The sequence below is a fragment of the Eumetopias jubatus genome, unplaced genomic scaffold (genome assembly GCF_037043125.1).
Source record: "Eumetopias jubatus isolate StellerSeaLion01/CBP00866 unplaced genomic scaffold, mEumJub1_p1.0 scaffold_7, whole genome shotgun sequence".
NCBI classification, from domain to species: Eukaryota; Metazoa; Chordata; class Mammalia; order Carnivora; family Otariidae; genus Eumetopias; species Eumetopias jubatus.
Genome location: NW_028274813.1, coordinates 109,555,499 through 109,578,208, shown reverse-complemented (window position 1 = coordinate 109,578,208; position 22,710 = coordinate 109,555,499). Strand labels below are relative to the sequence as shown.

Sequence of the window (22,710 nt, the reverse complement as noted above, 5' to 3'; positions counted from 1 at the left end):
AGCTCTTCTTTGCTGTCTCTATGGGAAATGCTTATTAGTTGGGAACCTCAGGTTCTGCCAGATGGGCCCCGATTATTGACAGAGGGCAGCTGATGAGGTGCGTCCAGCCCATTTCTTCTTTTACCTAGAGGTTAAACTCACTGTGGCTGGCTCCTTTCCTGGCTGTTTCTGTCTCCTTCTCATTCTTTCTCCAAGCTGTCAAATCCCAGAGAAGTAATAAATGGGTTTTCCTCCTACTCCTCTGCCTACCTCCCTAATTATGGCAAAGCAAGATTACAGAATCACGGGCCAGGCCTCAGCCTTCCAGGGGTCACCCACCTCCTCCAAGCTCCTGCTTCCAGGCAGAATGTCAAGGGTGATTCGGTGAGGCCAGGGAGGCGATGGGGGCTGCCCAGCTCATCCTCATCGGTTCCCATCCTGTTCCTGCTGGGGCTCTCCAGTGTCGGCCACCAGTCACAAAGCCGGCTTAGAAAGGAGCGCCCCAAAGCACCTTTTGGGCATTGGGTTGGAGGCAGGAGAAGCTGGGTCAGGCCATCTTCACCCTCCCCTGGTCAGCGCTGAGGTTTCAAAAGAGGACTTGAGGCATTTGGTACTCTGGGGCAGCGCCGTGCCAACGCCAAATGGTCACACTTTTTCTGCAAACCCAGAGGAGCAATGCTTCCTCCAGGTTTCTTTTGGCATCCCGGAACTGGGAGAGCCCTTTGGCTTCTCATCCAAACCTTCCATGTTACAGAGGAGGAAACTGAGGCCCGGGAGGGGAGCTGAGCTAACCCAGTCACCCAGTCCCATGTTAGTGCTCGGGCTGCTCCTGGGGCCTTTCATCCTATCCCCAGGGCTCTGTTTAGCAAGATTCAAGAAGTGATGCATATTTGTTTACTAACCAGTCGCACTCTGTGGCTTTAAGTATTATTGCTTCTTTCTGTTTATTATCTCCAGAAGCTGAGGCTACAAACCTGGCTATGCCAAAGTACAAAGTACCCTATTTCGGGTTGTATAACCATATCAGCTGAACACTTTTTTGCCAACAGTCCCCTTCCGAATTGCCAGCTATTTGCACAACCAGTGATGTGATATGCGTAATAATAAACCGAATGCATAACTAGCAACCCCAGAGGTAAGGTTCACTGGCGAGGTAAAGTGGTAAAACCTGTGAACTTTTTACCCGAGGATACAGAAAGCCGTGAACACAGGGCTGAAGAAGGAGATGGCAAATCTCCGTCCCCTCCCCTCTCATCGCCTGAGTAATTAGGGGCTTGGCTGGAAGATCTCTAGGTACTAGTTGAAGTTCTGTGACGATCACTTTTGCAGGTGTGGGTGGCCAGAGGGAACCAGCAGGTGGCAAGGTTACGAAGACCCGGCCCGGGAGTGCCTGTTTGGGTGGCCTCTGGGTTGAGCTAAGAGGAGATCCGGAGTAGTGTTTTTTCCTGGCTTCCAAGCACCCCTCTTAGGCCCTGGTTTCCACCTAACCTTTCCTGGCTGGTCACTCTTGCCTAGGACAGTCTTTCTGCAGTCACACAGTTCCTCTCACTGCCCTGGGGGCCTGCCATGGTCAGCTTTGGGGTGTACCGAGCTCAAAGTCCCTTTCCCCCAGCCCCAGACTGCCTTCCACCCCAGCCTTCTCTGGGCCCTTATTCTTCACTGCCCAATGAGCTGTACAGAGCAGAGTTGGTGTGGTTCTCTGGCTCTTTCCCTTCTCGTACGTTTGGTCATTGGGATGACCTAGGAGATGGGCACAGAAATGGCTCCTGTCCTTACTCAAGGACACGGAGCCTGGGTGGGAAACCTGGCTTCTTAGTAAGACTCCTTCCATGAACTCTCCTGGACCAGGGGCCCCCAGAGGGCACAGAACTGAATCTCCCTTGGGATTCCTCCTCCTCCACTTAGTACAGGAAGGGTCTGGTCTATGTCAGAGGCCCTTCATTTCCATTTTGTCCTAGGAGTGAGTCGGTCAAGGAATGAGCTCCCTTTTCCCTCCTGCATGGGAGAGTGTTTTTTTATCCAGATCTGTTTGCACAAAATACAGGGACACGTGGGGCGAGAAGGTAGTCAAGGCGAAATCTCAGTGGGGTTTCCCCCTGTGATCTGGCGCGTGCGTGCTGTCCTTTCTCACACTTCAGCATCTCCTGTTTGTAGCCGAGGAAGCCCCTTGGCTCGGGTCTGTTACGTGCCCTTAGCACGAAATAGGTGCTCAGTAAACACGCCGGTTTTCCTTTACTCTGAATTACTTGGGTTGTCAGAGGGTGGGATTCCGATTCCCTGAGCTCTGGCGGTAGGAAGTGAGGGTTTTAATTGTGGGTTGGCCACCAGCTCTGCAGGCTTCCTCCTACTGTTCAGCATCCAGTTTCTTCATCAGGAAAATGAGGGGGTTGGATTCCTGCCAGAACGGTTATTAGGGGCCTGGGATGTGCTGGGTGTGGGCTGGGGCTGGTTACACAGCCGAGTAAGACACCATTCCCTCCGCTGGGGAGTTGGCATCTAAATAAGTCATGGCAGTGCAGTGAGGTAAGTGCTAATATGGCCCAGTGTCACTGGAGGAAGACCCAGGACAACAGCTTATTCTTCCCCGGAAAGGGGGGGAAAGGGGGGCAAAGGGGGGGGAAGGGGGGGAAGGGGAGGGAAAGGGGAGTTGAGTCAGAGAAGACTACACCGAAGGGCTGTTACCTGAGCCCTAAAGGGAGGGCAGGGGCTGCTGAGGCAGAAGCCAGCAGAGAGGAGGAGGCTTCTCTCTCTCTCTCTCTCTCTCTCTCTCTCTCTCTCTCTCTCTCTCTCTCTGTGGCAGCCGCTCTTGGAAATTGGAAAGGCCAGCGGAAGCACAGTCCACAAGTTGGAATGCCTGGGGTGGGGGGGGTGGGGCTCCACTTGGGGAGTGAGGCGAGGTGGTGACATTTTGCAGCAAGTGATCTCCAAGGCCTCTCTGCTCTCACACTCCCGACTCTGCGGCTCCCTCTGTCCCCGTATGGCTCTGCAGGGCTGGCCCTCGGCCATCTGCCCTAGGCCGCGCTTGGTGGGGGGGGGGGGGGGGGAGGGGAGGGGAACGCCCCGGGCTGGCCGAGGCCTCCCGCGCCTGCACACCGCAGCGTGCCACCTTGAACTTTCTTCCCCAAAGTGGCATTGCCTCCTTTCCCCTGTGGGTAATTCTGTAATGACTGGGTCTGGCCCGCCCCTCCCCCATATTTAATTCTCATCAGCCAGCTCTCTCCACTTTGCTATTAATGATAGCAGCCAGCAAAATAGCTTTCAACATGCCATTGACAGTCTGGTTTAAGAGAGCACTTGAAGTAGTGCTAGACAGCTGAAAGCTCCTATAATTGTGTACCAGAGTGAGAACTGCGTGCTCGAGGGCCTTGTTTTTATATGCTTAAAGGGACAATATCTTGTTTTCAACAAATGCTCCCTGAGACTCACGGCCAAGATGCTGGCTCCTCTCGCACGCCTCTCCTCTCCCCTGGCTTTTTCTTGCCTCTCTCCTGCCTTTCACAGGACATGTTCCCCTCTCAGGTCAGGGCTGAGGAGACTTGGGGAAGGGGGAGATTTCCTGCCTGCACCTAAGTAAGGACTGTGGGGTGGGCTGGTTTGCTGTGAGGCCTTGGCCACTGCTCACACCCCCTGGCCCCGTGTTCCTGGGGGAGGGACTGGGAGTGCTGTTCTCCCCTGCGTACTGATTTTGAGTTCTTTTGTTGGCTAAGGATGTCACAGCCTGGGGGGGGGGGGTGGGTGTGGCAGGCTTCCAGGGAGTCCTCTGAATGTTTCCGGGAAGGCCACCTCTGAGGGAGGCTACAGGGGAAGGCTGTACTTACTGGAGAGGCGATCAGGGACCTCGGAGCCCTTGGCCCCTTTCAAATCAGATTCTGGGAGGCCGTTCATTGTGCAGAGGCTCCTCTAGAAAGCACGAGGGTCCGTAGGGCAGGGACTTACTCTTAAGTGGAGGTTCATGCAGGGCTTATAGGCTTAACCAGGGGTCGCACCTACTCAGCCCTGGAGATTGAGCCTGAGAACAAAACCTCCCTCCCCTTCACCCCAGCCGACTTCATTACTCTGAAGATGCAACACAGCCCTTTGGGCAGAGGTTTCCTTCACCCTGCTGTCACCAAAGCTCCCCTTCACCAATGGCATCCTTTGAAGGGTGAAGAAAGAACTAGAAAGCAGGGCTGGGGCCTCGAGTCTGGCTGTGGCAAAGGCTAGGATGTGGATGGGCTCGGTTTGTGTGTCCAGAGGGGCCTCCTCCTTCCACCCACCATGTGAGTGACACCGACGGGGACCTGGGGGCCTGGGGTAGCTGCCACCACCACCACCACCAAATCATTCCAGCAGAAGGCCTTTATTGAGTGCAGAGAGTTTGAAAGTTTTCGTCTTCCAAATATTGTAATAATATCAACCTTTGATGATTCTGTAGCAATTGATTGTTTGCAAAGCAGAGTAGGCCTTTTCATCTTAAGAACCCCAAATGACAGGGCGCCTGGGTGGCTCGGTTGGTTGGGCGGCTGCCTTCGGCTCAGGTCATGATCCTGGAGTCCCGGGGTCAAGTCCTCAATCGGGCTCCCTGCTCATTGGGGAGCCTGCTTCTCCCTCTGACCCTCCCCCCACCTCATGTGCTCTCTCTCTCTTTCTCTCAAATAAATAAATAAATAAATAAATCTTTTAAAAAAAAAAAAAAAAGAACCCCAAATGACAGGCATTTGGGTGCAGGACAAACACAGCCTAGGAGGAAAGCATCAGAGCGTGGGGTGTGGGGATGACTTGGATATATCTGGGGCACTAGAGGGCTGTGTTCTTACACTGGGCGGGGCAGCGGGGGCTGGGGGGGGGTGTGGAATGCCAACTCTGTGAGTTCCTGAGGGACGGGACCATTTTATATTCACTGAGGCCCCTGAGCCCTGCATGGTGCTGGGCCCATACTGGGTGCACAGTGTACGTTTTGGGGGGGACTCGTGGAGGGCGACGTTCTAGTTTGGGGGTTCTCTCTGACCCTGTAGAGCCTTATGGACTTTCTGGGAAGGGTACAGGTTTTCTCCGGCTTCTGAGAGAGATCTGTTGGCCGCAGAGTTGTGATCGGAGAGAGAAAGGTAGAAGTGTCATGAGCTTTTATGTTGAAGCGTCTTTAACATAGTTTGAGGTTTTTGTTTTGTTTTTGTGTTTCGTCTTGGTCTGCGGACAGTTGAGATGTACAAAGGGAAGATAGGAGGGGTGAGGAAAGAGATAGCGGGGCGGAAGATGATAAAGCAGAGATGGGGCAGGAAGGAATGAGGAAGAGAAGACATGCTGAATTGGCATTCCGAGAAGAAACCAAGTAGCAGGAAGGCAAGACTCAGTGGCTTGGAGGTAAATCGGTAAACCGTGCTTGGCATGCCTTGGCCGTCTCTTTGGGCGTGGGGTTCCACGTGCTGTGGCCTTACCCTGCTGCCCTTTGAAATCCCTGGTGACCACTGTTCACACTACACTCTTCAACTGTTTTTTTGTTGTCATTTTTTAAACACGCAATGAAACCTAGTCTAGCCCAGTGGTAGAAGTTCCTTTTTTTTTGTTTGCCCCAAAAAGCGACATCTTCCCTCACAAGGAGACTCAAATGAGCAAGAGTCCTTCCCGCAGTCCTGCAGCACTAGGGAGACCAGGAGCACCTTGGGGACAGGGGAGGGGACTCTTCCTGGTTGGGTGTGAAGGCTTTGGTTCTGGACTCCTGACACCACCAGCCAGTCTGGGACCAGAATGTTTGGAGGAGGAGGCCTTCTACCCAGTTCCCAAATACTTGCCTAGGGAGGGCCCCCAACAGGTCCGTCCTGATCCTGAGTGAGAAACTGATTGTCCTGTCAAAGGCATGCTTTGTGAACCAGTGGTGAATTCTGCTGGGAAGAGCCAGGCCGTCTTGGGGAGACCAGTGGGTGAGGAATGGGAGTCAGTCCTTGGTCTTGGGAGACAGGAACTATCCGACTTCGTGTCTAGGAAGAGGCAGGGCAGACTCAGCGAGACCGGGAGCAGCCACACGTGATCCCAAATGGCCTAGAGCGAGGGGCTCAGTGGCCCGGTGGGAGCACAGTGAGCATGAGACCCAGCAGGTGGAGGCCGTGAGTCGGCCCCAGGACTGATGGGTCCAGACGAGCTTTAGCTTCTCCTTAAACCCTTCCCCATTGCTTTTCCTGGAAGGGGCCCCTTCCTCCAAGCCCCCTCACCACTGGAGAGGGCAGCAGTCCAGTTCTTACCTGGCTTTGCCTCAGGGCAGAAATCCTAAGGGAAAGACCGGAGCAGTTGAGGTTGGCTATTGGATATTGCCCTGTGTCCTGTGTCCCACCCTCCTCAAACCCTCAAGCCCTCCCGCTTCACCCTGAGGCCAGCCTGAGGTGGAGAGAGCAGCTACTGCCCCTGCCAGAGTCCTGTGGCTGCTGGCTTGATGCTGGCCTTCAAGTCGCCCGCCACTTGTACGGGGTATGCGGCCTGTAGAAGTTCTTAAAGGGGGCGGGTATGGGTGCTGTCTGGATACTTCTCTCACTTAGCCTGTTTGAGTTTCTCAGTTCTCTCGCCTGGGTCAGACCCCACTTCTGCAGGGACCTCTACCTGGCCCTCCCTCACTTTCCCCCTGCCCAGGCCCCCGGTGGGGAGCCAGGCCCGTCCCTGAGAAGAATTTTTCCTGGCACCTTTGTGCTGGTGGTGGATTCAGAGTTTCTCCGTCAAAAGTCACTGGTTTTCAGAGGGGCGTCCCGGCAGTCACGTGCCGAATACCAGGTGCCGGGAGGTGGTAAGTCCCGATGGCTACGCCACGGGCTTGGGAGTCGGACAGCCTTGGGTTTTGAGTCCTCCATCAGGACGTCCTGGCCGTGTGACGTGGGGCTGACCGGGGAACCTCTTGTGAAATTCAGTTTGTATGGGGTTGGGGCAGGGGAGAATCGGAACCCCTACCCACCAGAGCAGTGCCGTCCGAGACGTGGCTACTGTGACCGAGGAACTGAATTTGACATTGAGTTGTAATTTAACGTGCACTAGCCCCACGTGGCTCGTGGCCTCCTCCGTTGGACCCCCCGTGGTTACAGGCAGCGTTAGGAGGAGTGTGTAAGGTGATGGATGCACAGTGACTGTTTAGCACGATCCCCTGCGTGTAGGAAGAGGCCTCAGCAGTGTCTTCTCCCAGCGAGACGGAGTCCCACAAGTAGCCAAGGCATCAAAGAGTGAGGCCAAGATGCTTGGGGCTGTGGATGTTGTAGGGCTTTCCAGAGCCCTTCCCACGTGCTGCTGCTTGGCCCCGCATGCCAGCCATGAGCACTGCCTACTGGGAGCACTGACATCTGGAGAGGGTGAGTGACTGGCTCGTGGGCTCCGGTGGACCAGGGGCAGGTTCAGAAGGAGAAACTCTGTTTCACTCATGGGCCAACCACTTGTCCCCCAGGCCATATCAAGGCGTGGTCTCCCCACATGCCCGCCCCCAGGACCCACCTGTACTTCAGGACTTCCATTGCAGGGCTGGGAAGGCCCCACCCAGACAAGGCCTTTAAGAATTCAGGAGAATGTGTGGCCGCCCTGTGCAGATCAGGGCGTCTCAGTCTGGGCATTATTGACATTTGAGGCTGGATAATTCTTTGGGGTGAGGCTGTCCTGTGTTCCCCAAGATTTGCAGCATCCCTGGCCTCTACCCACTAGTTGTCAAGAGCACCGCTCCAGTTGTGACACCCCTGTCTTCTAGACATTGCCAAGGGTCCCCTGGGGAGCAAAAATGCCCCCCCCCCGGGGGGGGTGTGAACCCTTGGTGTAGGGGGACGAATTCTGGCTCGAGAGCTGGGAGAGTTGGTTGCCACTCTCTGGCTTTGGGAGGTAGGGCAGTTCCTTGCCTTCTCTGGGCCCTGTTTTCTTTATCTGTAAACAGGTGTTGAGTATGTTGGTGGTTTGGGAGGTGGTCCCCTCCCAGCCCATTAAACAAGTTTCTCTAAGTAACCGATCTTGATTTTTTATGGCCTATGAAATGCCGCTACTCCTGCCATCCTTGTCTGGGGAGACAGGACCCTCCACCCTTTCAGTCTAAGAGGGACAGACGTGCTTTTCGGTTGTGAACTCGGTGGTGGGCGGCTAGAATGTGTCTGCCCACGGTCAGCCTGTCCCCTCCCTGACACCTTGTTTTCCCTTCCTGCCACCCGGATTTCCCAGCGAGCCTCTGTTCTTAAAAAGTCATAGCCAGGGTTTCATTTGTAGTGCTGACCTATTAATAGGGAGACCCCCAAAATTTAACGAGCTGCCTCTGCAAGGGTAATGTGACTTTTACAGCCTGTTGAGGGGCAAAGGGAGATTTGCATAATGTTCCAAGGGGGATTAGGTGGCTGGGGGTTGCCATGGCAACCCCACAGGGATGAATTGAGAATTTTTCCTCCTGGCGGGAGTTGGCCAATGGAGTCTGGGAAGGTGGGGGAGGGAGGCAGAGGGTTATCTGAGGGGAGGGAGGGGAGGGAGGGGACGGAGGGCGTCAGGGGTTGGGGGGGTGCTGGTGGCGCCTGGGATGAATGGGCAGTGTTGGGGGAAGGTCTAATCTGCAAAGGCTTTCCCTGTTCTTTCTACACAAGCAGGCTCTTTGAGGGCCATCCCCTGGAGTGGGGGTGGGAGGCAGGCAGAGTTTAATGTGTTTGGGAACCAAGAAATTAAAGTGAACAAATATTTAAAGATTATTGGATCTTGTTAACAGGAAGCCCGGTGGATGGAAATTGAGAGTCTGAAAAATGAAAGTCGCAGAGTCTGAAAGCCAGGGAGGGACTTGGCTGCCTCCTAGGCCCAGGTCCCTCCCCTGGAGTGGTGTCTAACCCTGTGTCCTTGTTGGGTGGACATTGAACGCTCCTCAGGACGGGGTGCTCGCTCTCACACAGCACCTAATTCATTGTTGAGAGGTCCGGTGGTTATACTGCACTCGAATCTGCCTCCTTCACGCAGTGGGAGCTGAGGCCCGAGTGCAGGACTGACCTGGGACTTTGCCTTGCCAGCGCTCTCCCGGGTCGGGGTCGGGGTCGGTGGCCTAGATGCTCCCTCTCCCACCCCTACCCCCACAGGAGCTTCCCCCTTCCTTGGGAGCCTTCACCATTCCCAGTTCCCTTACTCCCTAGACTCTTGGGGAGAAAGTGCCTGAGATTTCTGGTAGGCAGAGGAAGGGAAGGTGGAATTCCTGCCAGGGTGGCATGCGGAGGGTCACGCCCCGAGCCCAGCACCCCAGACTCTCGGCTTCCATCTGTCTTAGCTGGGTGGGGAGCGAGCGTGTCGTATGTTCACCGCCATTCTTGCTTGCGTGAAGGGCATGGGGGCTAGCGCAGGATGCCCGGCCCAGGCTGGCCCCAGCCAGCGTCCCATTGCCTCCCTCCGGAGCCAGAACCTCAGGGTCACACCGGGCTGGGCCTTTTCTTGTATCCAGTCCTCGCGGCATAAAGAATTCAGCAGGCTTCCTCAGAAGGCATAAATATTTAATGGCATTGTAGTTATATATAATTTGATCAATATGTCAGTGCTAAAAGGGCCTTTATGGAGGCTCACCTATCATTGAGTGGTCTGTGATGTAAACCCTCCCAGCCCCTCCAGAAGCGGGGGCCATTATCTCCCTGGGCTGCTAAATGGATCATTTATTTGCCCCCTTCTTTAAGACACTGGGGCTCTTTTCCCGTAGAGCCCGTGGCAGGGCTGGAGCGGGGCTGGGGAACCCCATCCCGGCTTTTACTGGAGGTCTCACCCCCTTTGTCCCTGGACTTCCTTCCCGCCGCTGATAAAACACCCACCTGCTTTATTTCAGAGCTGTCCAAGCTCGGTCTGAGGAGAAACTGCCTGGCAAGGAATTTCATGGTATAGTCCAATAATTGAGGGCCTATCAATTTAGAATTGCCTGGGACATGCAGTGGGATATTTTAAGTTAAAATTACTCAGGCACATTGTTCCAGAATCTTCCAGCATTTGATTGCTTCGTGGTTATGGCACCCGGCTGCTGGAGCCGCTTCCTCCTGCGCAGCCCTCGGCTTCCCGCCCTCACTTGGAACACACCCCAAGACTTCAGTCAGAGAAACCAGGTAAAACCTGATGAAAATTCAAGAGCCCCAGAGCGGACCGAGTCCCCACCCCAAACACGCATGTTTCTCAAGGAGTAAGCTGTGGTTCCGGCGAGCAGGATGAGCCCTTCCTACTGTGGCTGCTCGGCACTGACAGATGGGATGTCCCTGCGCTCTCCAACCGTTTGTGCTATGAAGCCTGGTCCTGGGACCGAGCCCCAGCCAGCGGGGCTCGTCCTCTTCCTCATCACCCTTTAAACTCTTGCCATGCTCTCTTTCCCTGAGCTGTAGGGAGGAAGGACATGTAACAGCGCCATTCAGGAGTGGTTAGCAGGCTAAGGCGAAATGACAGCTCCCGGATCTTACAAGTTACCACTTGGCCACTCTGTGTTGCAGACAACAAAATTGGAACCCGGAGAAGGGAAGCAATTTGCCCAAAGCCACACAGCTAGATGGAGGCAGAGCTGGGGGTGGAAGCCAGGTTGGTTCTGCGTGGCTTTGGGTCTCCCTCTGGCAGGGTTCTCCCTCTCGTTGTTTTTATTGGGCTGGGGTTGAAATGAAGTGTGCGTTCCCGAAAGCCGGCAGGGACAGACAACGGGGCAGTTTAAAATAAGTAGCAGGGGGACTGTGGGGTGGAGGTGGCTGTGGACTGGGTTGAGCAGTCAGCTACATTTTCAAGAAGAAAAGGGAGGCCAAAGACTGGCTGACTGCTGAAGGCCAGGAGCAGATTGCGGCTCCCCTCCTTCGGCGTCCTGGGTCCGGGGCCCCCGGCTGGTGAGCCGGACGGTGCATGCTGGAGTGTGATGGGAGAAGCAGAGTTGGAAGATGCTCAAGGACCCTCGGTTTACAGCAAGATGGTCGCAGGTCCTGCTTTCCTGAGATGCTCATCGCGAGAACGGGAGCTCCAAAGGCACACTGAGCAGATTGCTTCTTGGGAAATTACACTTGCCCCCCACTATGTTGTTTTCCGTCATTTATTAGCCTAACAATCTCGCCGGAGACGTGGGGCAGATGTTACTCCCTGCACCCAGTTGGGAGCACAGATTCTGAATTGCACAGGGTCTCTGGGCACGTTTCTCTGAACTGCTTCTGTCTGCGTCTGCTAGATTAGCTCCTTCTGAGGAACAATGTTTTCCCACCAGCCAAGCTGCCTTCTTTGAACCACACTTGAAAAGAAACTTTCAAAGGCCGCACCCGCCTCCCCAAACACCTCTTTCCAAAGGCAGCCGTCTCCCCGTCGGGAGCACCTACCTTCTCCCAGGTCCACATCTGAAGATCTGGCTCAAAGGCAGTGGCTTTGCGTGACCCACTCGGAGGGAAGGACAGAGGCCAGGATGGAGGCCAGCCTCACTCGGACCACGACTGCCTTATTGATAACACGGTGCCCTGGATTGCCAGGAGGAGTTTGCCAGCATGTGATTCAGTTCCATTTTGTGATTTGTGACCTGTCCCAATTGTGGAAGTCACATATCTTGATTCCCGCCCCCCCCCCCCTTCTTGGAACTGAACATTTCGGGCTTGTTTGAGTTGGACCAAATGCTGTTTTAACAGCTGTTCTAATCGGAAATGCTGTCCATGATTAACCCTGATGGGAGTTTTTCTTTCAAAAATACTTCTCTAAGCTCTCTCAAAAATGTCGAAATTGGGCTTCTTGGTAGGAAGTTGTTTAGCGGGGTTGCTACATTGCTGGGCGAGCATCAGTTTCCCCATCTGAATCGTGGAGATGGTCATGGTAAGGGCCTTCCCGGAAGGTTACTGTGAGCTCACACATGGGAAATGCTTGGGAACAACTGGGGTGGTGCGTGGTAGCCATCATTATTATTATTGTTGTTGTTAAGAGTGGCTCTGTCCTGCCGGCTTGTATTTCCAGGAGCTTCCCCTCTGGGATCACCACCCTCCAAAGAATCAATGTTAAGGAACAGTCCTTGAGGGGGATAGTCTTCCTGTCCATTCTTTGACTCACCAGTGAGCGGAGCCCATTCCCGGGCGGGGGCGGGGGGCGGCCCACGGAGAGATGGGTAAGGCTCATTCCCTGCTTCTACTATTTGGAGAGACCAGCAGGGAGGGCAGTGCCACTCCACGGCAGGCAGGCAGGCAATCACCGTGCAGTGATAGCTGGGAGGGACATTGTGGGCATGCTCTCCACCCACCCACCCCAGACCCAGGGACAGGGAAGCCCTGATTTACTATAAGCGCTCACCAAGTGCGCAGCCCCCCTCCCTCCCCTCTGCCTCACCTCCCAACCCTGTGTCATTCTGTCTTAAGCACCCAGGCCGGCCTTGAGTTCGGGCCCAGAACGGGGCCTGAATGCCCATAGCCCCGGCCTCCAGAAGGTTCCCTGTCCGTGTGGAGTGGTTCTGATGGCCCTCGGTGGATGTTTGTGGTTTTGGGAGGTGGGCGAAGGAGGCAGGAACTGCTTCCAGTAGGGTGGAAGGGTGAGTCTGGGCACTTGCTCGGGGCCACCCGCAGGGCTTCTTTGGGGGGCCAGCGGTGGTCACCTGGTGGCCTGGATGCCAAGCCTGGAGCTGGGCACAGCTACGGGAAATCTTAGCAGGACCCTTTTCCTCATAGCCAGAGGATGCTGGGCTCCCGACCAAACCCTGCAGGAGGATCCCACCTGTGGGAAGCCTTTGGCCACATGTTTGCTAAACGGTATGGGGAAGGGGAAGGCCAGCTACTTTTCATTTTTTGCTTCGAACCATCAAGACCCTGACACTTGACCTCTTTGCTAGAGGAAGGAAGCAACAGATGGGAACCCTTTTATAACCACCCACCCCAGAGGTTATGAGAGCTGTAGTTGCTGCGTGGGAAGGTTCCAAGCCTGCCCGCCCCCTGCCTTCCTGGCTCAGGGGTGGGGGCAGCAGCCGGAGACCCAGCAAGACCCACCGAGACAGCTTGTGGCTGGTCTGGCTCCATGGCCCTGCCTCACCCTGTTGGCGAAAGGCCGCTGCCCGCCCCACCCCCCAGTTGTTGTGTCAACATTCCATCCACCGCGGCCCTTCCCACAGATGTCGCCCACCCTGGGCCAGGCCCAGATCTGCAGTCAGGGGGGCCTTGGAAAATCAATGCACAGAGGCCAGTGAGACTCTTGGCTAAATATTTATTGAGTACCTACTGTGTGCCAGGCACTGCTGTGCTGGTCATTGGTGGTAAGAGGCTTTGGACCAGTGAGCCTGGTTGGTTTAGTTTATGTCTGTTCTCTGTTTTTAATATATCCTTCTATTCTAATGTGGCACATGAACATCCGTCAGTTGAATGACCGTGTTGTCCTGTGCAGGTTTGGACTGAGATGCAGACTGGCGGAGTGTCCTAGAACTCCTGCCCTGTACACCGCTGATCCTATTTCCTTCTCCTTCCCCACTATCAATCGAGGGAAAGATGAACAGAAATGAGAAAGGATCCTCTTTGGGAGAAGAACTCTTCCCACTTACTTAGATTAATAATTTATACAGTAATTACTTAGTCATCTTCCTAGATTCCTCACAATATAAATGATGGGTATCTAGTGGGTCAAGTCCAGGGATGGTGCTAAAAACCCTACAAGGCACAGAACAGCTCCATTCCACAAAGAAGTGTCTGGCCTCAATGTCCGCAGCACTGAGGCTGAGAAGCCCTGGTGTCCATTGTCCTTACTGGAGCGTACCCAAATGGCAAATGGGGCAGTAAGGCCCAGAGGTCTCAGCTAGGGGAACACTCCCTCTCTCCCCTGGAATTTGGAAGTGGGACCCATTATTGGCATTCAGTGGGTCATTCGGTTCTTTGCAACGAAGAATTGTTCCACCCCGGATGCCCACAGGGGCAACTCTGGCCCTGTCCTGAGGATTGGAGTGTTCCAGGAGAGAGGAGCAATTCCTGGTCCCCACTCAGTATGCCCCCAGTAGACAGACTGTCCGTGTTGGAGCCTGCCACCATGGCCGGCAGCCCCTGGATGTAGGGCCACACAAGCCTGTCAGGTTCCCAGTTGATGGCCTGTCTTGTCTCTTCACCAACCAGAGGCGTCCTCATTAGTGGCTGGGGGTTAGAGGGAGGTGGGGTGCTAGCCCCAGGAATTCTCCCAAGGTCTGGGCTCTGTTTTCTAAGCCTTCAAACATCATTGTTTTTAAGTGCACCAGGATTTCTCATCAAGAGCCATTTGACAATGATCAGAGATTTTTAAAGGCTGTTGTCATGGTTTTGTCTCTGGAAGATTGCTGGGGGCTGATGAGCACTTTGAAGCCCGCACTGGGACCTCAGTCTTAGCGGCCTCGGGATTCAGCAGGAGATAAGGAAGGCAATCCTGAGCCCTGTCTGTCAGGGGGCCTACGCCTTCCTGTCTGGACACAGTTAACCATTTGGCACTATTTTTTTTTTCAGACTGCCCTTGATCCAAGATCGGAGGATTAACATAGGACAGGGGTGGCAGAAGTTGTTGATATTTATCTAAATGTGATCTTGGCTGGCATGTTGGGGATGGAGTGGAGAAGTGGTCAGCTCATGATCAACTTCTGGGAAGGATTGGGGTTCCAATGAGTTACCTCCTGAGCAGCTTCTTCAAGAAGGCACTGCTTTAACCCTAAAATGGGAAGCATTGGTGGTGGGATTTCAGGCTGGGTGGGGGAGGGATCCGTCTGGTGGGGCAGAGGCAAAGTGAAAAGTGGAGAGGGGTGAAGGAGGCCCTGGAAGGGGTCACCTGCTTTGAGAGCCAGAGAACCTGTCCTGCTGTTGCCATTGGGCAACACTTTGCTCAGATAATGGGTTTTACTGGGGTATGCAGTGGGGGGTGGGGGTGGGGTTGTTCTTGTTTCGTTTTGCTTTGTTTTTAATTAGGGCTTCCGTCCAGAGCGGGCGGACTCTCTATAGTCTGAACCACACATGTAGACCCCGCTTTGATAGGAAATTGGAGCTCCCCACAGCCAAGGCAGCCTGGCTAGGGGAGAGCCTCGGATTTAGCAAGGCCTCCTGGCAGGGGGCCAGCTGAGGTGGGGGGGGAAGCATGGAGCCCGCCTGGGGGGGTCTGTGGTTTTGGGGGAGTGCACTGACACCTGTGGGACATTTTGGCAACTTGATACATCTGCCTGTGCTTCACGCTGTCTCTCTTCTTCTGCAGACAGAGATTGCGAAGAGATTGAACACGATTCTAGCACAGATCATGCCTTTTCTGTCACAAGAGGTAAGACCTTCTTTAACTGTGTCCTCCATGTCTTTCCAGTGCAATGCAGCATGGTGCTGCCTGGGTTCCCCTGGAGTCCCAGCCCCTGTTCTTTCATAGGGACTGAAGTTAGCAACCTGAGGATTTAGAGAAAATGCTTTGGCACATCAGAGGGAGCATTTGCTCGTTCTTCTGGTAGAACTGGTTCTCTGCTACTTCCTGAGACCGAAGAGAGGAGGACCCTGGCCTGTGGTGGGGCTAGCGATGGGCGGTGGGAGCCCTCTTTGCCTCCACCCCCGTCCAGACGGCCGTTCCTAGCCTCTGTTCGTCTGTGCCCCATCTCCCGCACCTGGAAATGTCTAGGAGCAAGAAGCCTGGCCAGATAGTGCTAAGGGGCAGGCCTTATAAAGGGAATGAGTACCCAAGGGGGGCCCTAGTCCCTAGGACAGAGTGTCCTCCCTAGAGGCATGACCAATCATACTACCTTCTAAGCACACCTCCCAAGGGACCACCACCTGAGGCCTGGACTGGTCTAGTGGGGAAGACGAGGGAAGTGTCTCCAAGGAGGCCCCTTGGTGGTCAGACAGGTGACTGCCTGAGAGGGGCCTGTTTCTGTCCAGCAGAGCTCCCTCCAGCTGGGGTAGGCCCTGGCCTCCGTGCCCCCTGAGGGGCTGGGACCACCTCAGCTCCCTCCCGGACTCCTAGGTCTCTGAGTCAGAGTGGCGACCCGTAAACGATTTGAGTCCGTGTGAAAATACCATATAGTGACGTCCTCAAGCTTACAGCCCAGTAGGGGAGACAGCTACCTACAAAGCAGATGCTATCCCAAGGCCGAAGGGAATGAACGCACCAAAAACATACCTTTGTTAAAATGGACTTTATTTTTTTAGGGTGGTTTTAGGTTCACAGCAACCTATGAGTGGAAGGTGCAGAGATCTCCCCTGTTACTAACATCCCGCACCAGAGTGTTGGCATTTGTTACAGTTGATGAGCCTGCGTTGACACATCATTATCATATGCCAAGTCCCTGGTTTATATTAGGGTTCATCATGCCACTTTCTCTGTCTTTCCAGACATATTTTCGTTTTTCTCTTCACTTAGCTAGGGATTGAATACTTCTAGATTCACATACTTTTCTTCTGAACTCCTTGAATGTAAGTTGCAGATACCCTGACTCAGCACTCACTCCTAGCTGCGTCTCCTGAAAATGGGAACCCCCTTTCTGTGACGAATGCCATTACTGCATTTAGAAAATTAATAATGAGAACTGTCCTCTCCTCTCCAGCTCATATTCAAAGGCACAGAAGGACTTTTTTTTTTTATGTGTGGTAGAGGGAGGAGGGTCTTTGGGCTCATTGCTGTTTTAACTGAAAACAATGTGTGGGAAGTCGTGCTCGCAAAAGTAATACATGCACATGGAAAGCATTTAAAGCAGAAGATAGGAAGGCCTGGGCCACCTGTCTCATGGACCTCCTCTGCCTCGTGCGGGGGCTGCGTCCCGGCCTGTCCCCCGCGGCCCTCACTGTGCCCCCTGTGGCCGGGGAGGCAGTGCATCTCACCCGCTCCCTGTGTCCTCCAGCACCAGCAGCAGGTGGCGCAGGCCGTGGAGCGGGCCAAGCAGGTCACCATGACGGAGCTAAACGCCATCATCGGGGTACGTGGACTCCCCAATCTGCCTCTCACCGTGTGTATAGCCCTTTTATTCCTCTCATTTACCATAACCAGAGATCGACCCTGACCTCAGCTGGCCTCAAAGAATGGCGGCCCCAGGGCTCTGGTTTCCCATGGCTTGGACCCATTCGGGGCTCTCTCCCCACAAGCCCCCCAGTTACCTCCTGCTCCCCAAATTGACGGGTTGTCTGAGATGCCTCAATTCCACCTCTAAACTCACCAGCCCCAACCTCCTCCAGCTTTTGGTGCCCCACCATGGAGGGGGCAGGCTCTGAGATAACGCTCATGCCCAGCTCCTCCTCAGGCCTCCCCCAGGGGGGGCCTCTCTGCCCTGTGTCCCTCCCTGGCAAAGGTCTGCCCTTCTTTGGCCAGCTGGGATCAGAACTGTCTCTGTTGTACTATTGATCTAAAATGTGCTGTGGAATTGGGGTTTGGGCCTAATTGTGCCATGCACTGAGCTGCCTGCCTGAGTGTGGATTGTGCGCCCTTGTGAATTCCAGCTGGGATATTCTGGGAGTCCTGTCTTACCGGGACTGGGAAAAATACCCAAGAGTGCTTTGTGAGGTCCACTTTTGGTCGGACCCCTCCATGAAAGGAGGAAGCCAGATCTCTCCTCTTTTGCATCCCTGTCTGGCTTGCATCTTTAATGCATTGCTTGGATTCACAGAGCATCTGTTCTCCTGCTCCGGTGTGAGGCCAGGGATATTTAAGATAAGCAGCTGAGGAAAAACAGTTTTTTCATGTGACTCTGGGGAAAGCTCTTAGCCTCAGGTGTTCCTGTCCAGCTTTTGTCCCTAAAATGAACGGGGTCGGTGTGATCACTGCTTCCCATCCCCAGACAGCTGGGTCAGGGGGGCTTCTGAGCAACATAGACGCCAGGGCACTCACCCCAGAGTTCTTTTCCATAGGTCTGGGGGTGGGGCTGGGAATGTTTGTTTCTGAAGTTTTCCAGATCATTCCGAATGAAGGGTAGTCAGGTTTGGGAAGCAGCGGCCCAAATGGCTGAGGTCCCGTCAGCCCTAACGTTCTGGGACCCTGCTTGGTCCTCATTTCTCTTTTGTTCTTATGTGATGTCATTATTTCATGGTGGAATTGAAGGCCCCAGAATGTTCTGCTTGGTGGGATAAATGATAACTCTTGCGTTTGCGGTCTGGGTCAGAAACCCTGAGATGTGCATTCTGGTTATAGTTCTTTCCTGTGTGACCTTGGCAGGTCCTGCCTCTTCCCGGGCCTCAGTTTCTGCATCTGTTAAAGGAGGGGAGGGAGTGGACCATCTCCCCGGGCCAGATGTGCTGGGGTAGGCTAGGGGCAGAGAGGCAGAGGGATGCTGGCCCACTGCTCCGTCGTCCCGCTGTCGGGACCCGTGACAGTGACCCGGTTCTGTCCTGGTGTCGGCCCTGTGGCAGCTGCCGAATGCTGCGGCGGGAGGGCATGGAAGCCTTCGCCTGGTCTGAAGCCTGGGGATGCTGGGGAGGAGCAGACCCCACCTACTGTGTGGGAGGAGCAGAGCAGAGTCTGGAAAGGGGACTATGAGTAAGCGGTCAGTGTTTTTAGCCGTTGAGCTGGGAGGCAGCACCCCAACAGGGAAGCCATAGTACCGTAAAGCTTATTGTCGTCCCTGAGATCAGCCAACCCCGGGGTTCTTCGGCCTCGACACTCTGAAGTTTGGGGCCAGATACTCGGTTGTGGGGCCAGTCCTGTGCATTGTAGGATGTCCAGCAGCAACCCTTTCTTCTACCCACTGGATGCCGGTGGTACCCAAAAATGTCACCAGACATTGCCAGATGTCCCTAGGGGTTGGTGGGATGGCCGCTGGTAGAGAACCACTGATCTTGCCAGTGCTCTCATTTCACAGAGGGGGCAGTGATTCAAGGATGGGCACAGTCAGCCAGAGGCCTGGGGTCCTAAGTCCCCCAGCTCTTCCCTGGGCAGCCCGCCTGGGTGACCAGTTCACATCTCCGATCGCGGCAGAAAGGGACCCCGGGGGCGGGAAGTGTGCCGTGGGCTCTGCCCTCTGAAATTTCTCCTCCTCCAGCTCCCCGTCCCGTTCCCTCTCCAGGCCAGGCCCTCCCACCCGCGCAGTGGCCCCAGTGGGCCCCCCTCTCCCGCTCCTGCCACCCTCTTTGGAATTCAAAATCCTCTTAGGAAAATAACTTTTTTCTAAATTCTAAGAAAAAGGGTGAGATTGGGGAGGAAGTGCCGCTTGGCTTAGCTCCCCTTCCTTTAAGTAGTATTTAGGAAGCTACAGGTGAGGTCATGGCAGCTCAAGGCAGATATTGGAATTCAATTAAAGCCAGCGAGTGGGGCCTGTGACCCCCATTTCCAAGGTAATTGCTTCTCGGGCTCCGAGTGAATGCAGCCGGCGCCCTGTCATTAAGCAGGCGGCCGTCTCATCGCTGCACCTGACAGAGCCTCACCAGGCAGGAATTGCGGACAGCTGAGGCCTGCTCGCGCTGGGGAGCCAGGCCTGACTGCGCTCCGCTGGGGAGGAGTGGGCTGAGCAGGCTGGCCGCCTGAGCTGACTGGGGAAGCTGGGGTGGAGGCGGAGGGGGGTGGTCCTGGCCCCCGCCGGTAAAGGGTGGTGAAGGGAAGGCTGCCCCCCCGCCCCCCATGGTGTGTTGGATTTGCCCGTCTGGAGGGAGAAGTAGCCCAGCCTCCTGGTCCGGGAATTAGGAGGGCTTTGGTCAAGGCCCTCCATGCCTCCGAGCTTCAGTGTCTCCAGTTGTGAAAAGATGGAAGGAGGGCTAGGTAAGTTTCGTATGGTGTGCCTGCTTCAGTCTGGTGTTCATGGCTGTCTGGGGCATAGGGTTGAAGGACTCTGAGGTCGTGTCTTGACTCGACAGTTCAGTGTATCTGCTGTGGGCATTTGTCATGGTGTATTTCCTACATGGAGTAGAGTATTTCTAGGGTCTCCTGGAAAGGAAGACTCGGAACCACCATCATGTTGGTGTGAAGGGGCAGATGGGGGGAGCCCAGGCTTGCTGGACCAGCACAACCCCTTTCTGGGGCACTCAAGTATTCCCCCGAGGGAACACGGGCCCAAAGATCTCTCTGTGCCAGCCAGGGCCTGGCAGGGCCCAGTTATTATAGACCCCGTACTGTGCTAGGCCCTATTTCTTGGAGCCACATTACTAGGAGAGGGATCCTCAGAGAGTCAAGATCCCTGTGCCTGAGGGCCAGGTTTGTCCCTGGAGCAGCATCCAGCGGAAGGCATCCCTAGGCAGATTATAGACCCTGTGAGCTGACCTAGCAACCATTTCCAGAATCCTTTTCCATTGCTCTGTGCTGGCCCAAGGTCATTGAACCTGATGGATGGACGGGCTCTTACCCCATTTGTCCGCTGACAGTTTGGTGTGCATTCTTAGTGGAAGACATGTTATAAAGTGTTGACTTGATTTTTGGTGGGGGGGGGGCGGTGAGGAGGAGGAAGAGGGAGATTGTAGCTTTTCACAGACGACACGGTATTTTGAAGCCGTACCTGAGGGTTTTGCATTCACTCCAGGATGTAGATGCACAGGATTCACTCGACTGAGTTTTCCACGAGGAAGAAGGTGAAGAGGGCGTGCTTCAGAATACATGAGTTTCAGCCCGGCAGCGTGGTGGGGCGTGGGTGTGCCGGCTCTGCTTGCCTCCCCGAGCCTGTCCTCACCTCCGAAATAGGATGGCAGGGGTTGTTGGGGACTCTTAAAAGCTATGACAGAGCGTGCGCCAGGCTGCGGGGCCTACCAGCCATGTGAGGAGGCAGGCCCAGGAAGGGTCCAGGGCTGTTGTCCCCCTCGCGGGAGGGCAGGAAGTATCCATTTTATGCAGTCAGAACTCTGGGCTTCCTGTGGTGGGTGTCCTCAGTGGGTTTGGGCTCTGGAAATGTTTAGACAACGTCACTAAGTTTAACCGAAGTCATGCACCTGAGAAGTGAAGCATTAAGTCAGCCAGCAAAGGCCTTACAGCGTGGTGTGTATAATCCAGGTACTCTGTGAGGGAGATCTTCCCCAGCAGCCTCTCCTGTAAGTGGCCCTACCCTCTGAGCCCAGGCCACGGGCACTTGACACAACGCGTGGAGGACAGGCACACACTTAGGGGCCCCTGGGCCACTTGCTTTGACATGCTTGTGTTCTGGCATGAAATATTATAGGAGGAATGAGTACTCCTGAGTGGGCTCGGTTCTAGGCACTTAGCCCCTTTGGGGGTTGGCGGTGGAGGGGGTGGGTTGCTGACTCCCTTGTACATCCCAGTATTGGAAGGAGTAGAAACTGGAGACGGGCTGCAGCAAAGTGGTGAGCTCCGTCCCTTCTTGGACGGTGGCCTTGATTCCATGTCTCCCCACTTGTCACCCCCCACTCACGTGGCGCCGTATTTCAGTCCATCGTCCTCTGCAGTCAGGGACGGGCCACAGGGGCTAGAAGTGCAGCCCGAGGCCAGCCGGCTTGCACCCTGCCTGCTTGCGGAGGACAGCAAGGCAGGTGCATCGTTGCCCTCCAGCTCCCCCTGCCCCGCTGGGGGGAAGCAAGTCTGTGATGAGCAGACCCCACGCCCAGTAAGCGCCAGCAACTGCCCTCGCCCTGCACTTACGTCCTTGCTTCCTGGAGCCCACCGGGCCACTCCTGACTGTGCCTTCGAACCATGCAGAGGACCTCTCAGACCACCTCACGGGTGCTTTTGTACTGGAAGATGAGAAGTATATGGAAATTTCATTTCCTTTGTTGCAAAGAAGACACTGAGGTTGGACATGCTCTGGCAGAAAATCACCCTCCCAGGCTTGGAAGCTCAGCAGCTTTGAAAAGCCGCTGTTCTCCAAACGGCCACCATAGCCTTTGTTCCAAGTTCCTGATGCTGGTTCATGGGTTCACGTGTCCAGGAAGCAGGACACACTCCACGGATGCTCCTTGTCCCCATGAACTGTTGTAGCAGTATCTCAGTGGGCCTTGGAGAGGAGAGGAGGCGCGGATCTGGGAGGTGGGTGGTCCCTTTTGGACAGAGCCCCTGTGCTGACTTACTTCCCGACCTCTCCATGTCTACCTTTTGCAACATTATCCCTGATTTACCCAGCAAATGCACACTGAGCAGACAAGCCAGGCACCATTAGAGGTGCTGGGTTGGATAACACAAGCTCCCCGTCTTCCTGGAACTCACAAGTTGGCAAGCATCTCATAAAGATGAACGAAATCGTCGTATTCGTGATCCATTCGTGATTTTTGCTACCGTGAACTGAGCACCTGCTATGCCTTGACATGTAGTATCACGGGTGTGGGCCTTACCCAGGGAGAAAACGGAAGCCCAGAGAGGTCCACTGACTGCTCTAAGGTCTCATGGCTGATAAAGGGTAGAGCTAGACGTCCATCTTAGCCTGTCTGTCCCCAGTGTCAGAAGGGAGACCTCCGTGCTGACCAGGCTGATGGGGAGGGCTTCCGGAGGAGGAAGCATTTCACTTGGGCAGGGAGCCGAGAAGGTTGGGTAAAGAGGGCAGGGCTTACCTGGTAAGGTGAGAATCGGGGTGTTTGGAGTTATTCAACTGCATCTCTGCCTAGGCAAAAATCTGTAGGAAAGCTCTTTCTTTAGCGACAGAATTGTTCATGGAGGGAGCCAGCCTTGGACCCAGGCAGCTGCTTCCCAGAAGCCCTTCTCCCCTTCTCGCCGCTCCTTCCAGGAATCTCACCTGGCTGTGCCCTGTAAAAAAGTGGATTAAATACCTCACTCATTGCTCTCTGGGATTTTACTAAATAGTTAACACTGGCAAAATGAAAAGGGCCTGCCAGCAACTGGTCTAAAACCACGGGGCTGCTGATGGAGACCCATTTTAAGACCGGGAGTGTAGATACAGTTGGATGGTTGGCCCACCCCGAGGAATGATGGGCAGGCGTTGGAAAGGATGTGATGATTGGTACAGAACAGTCTTCAGTTAAAATCCAGTTGTGTCGTTGTAGT

At 54.8% G+C, this 22,710-nt stretch overlaps 1 protein-coding gene across 12 annotated transcripts in view; it reads left to right on the top strand.

The window, feature by feature from the left end:
• Positions 1 to 22,710, top strand: part of TLE3 (TLE family member 3, transcriptional corepressor) — a 48,862-nt gene that overhangs the window by 6,161 nt on the left and 19,991 nt on the right. For 5 of the 12 annotated variants that reach the window (XM_028100109.2, XM_028100105.2, XM_028100103.2 and 2 more), the window contains exons 5-6: positions 15,076 to 15,138; positions 16,697 to 16,771. The exons of 1 other annotated variant lie outside the window; for it this stretch is intronic. In XM_028100109.2, the coding sequence (XP_027955910.1) occupies positions 15,076 to 15,138; positions 16,697 to 16,771 (138 nt within the window). Of the gene's footprint in view, positions 1 to 15,075; positions 15,139 to 16,696; positions 16,802 to 22,710 lie in introns of all 12 variants that reach the window. 6 more of the 12 variants (XM_028100100.2, XM_028100098.2, XM_028100099.2 and 3 more) reach the window with 2 other exon arrangements.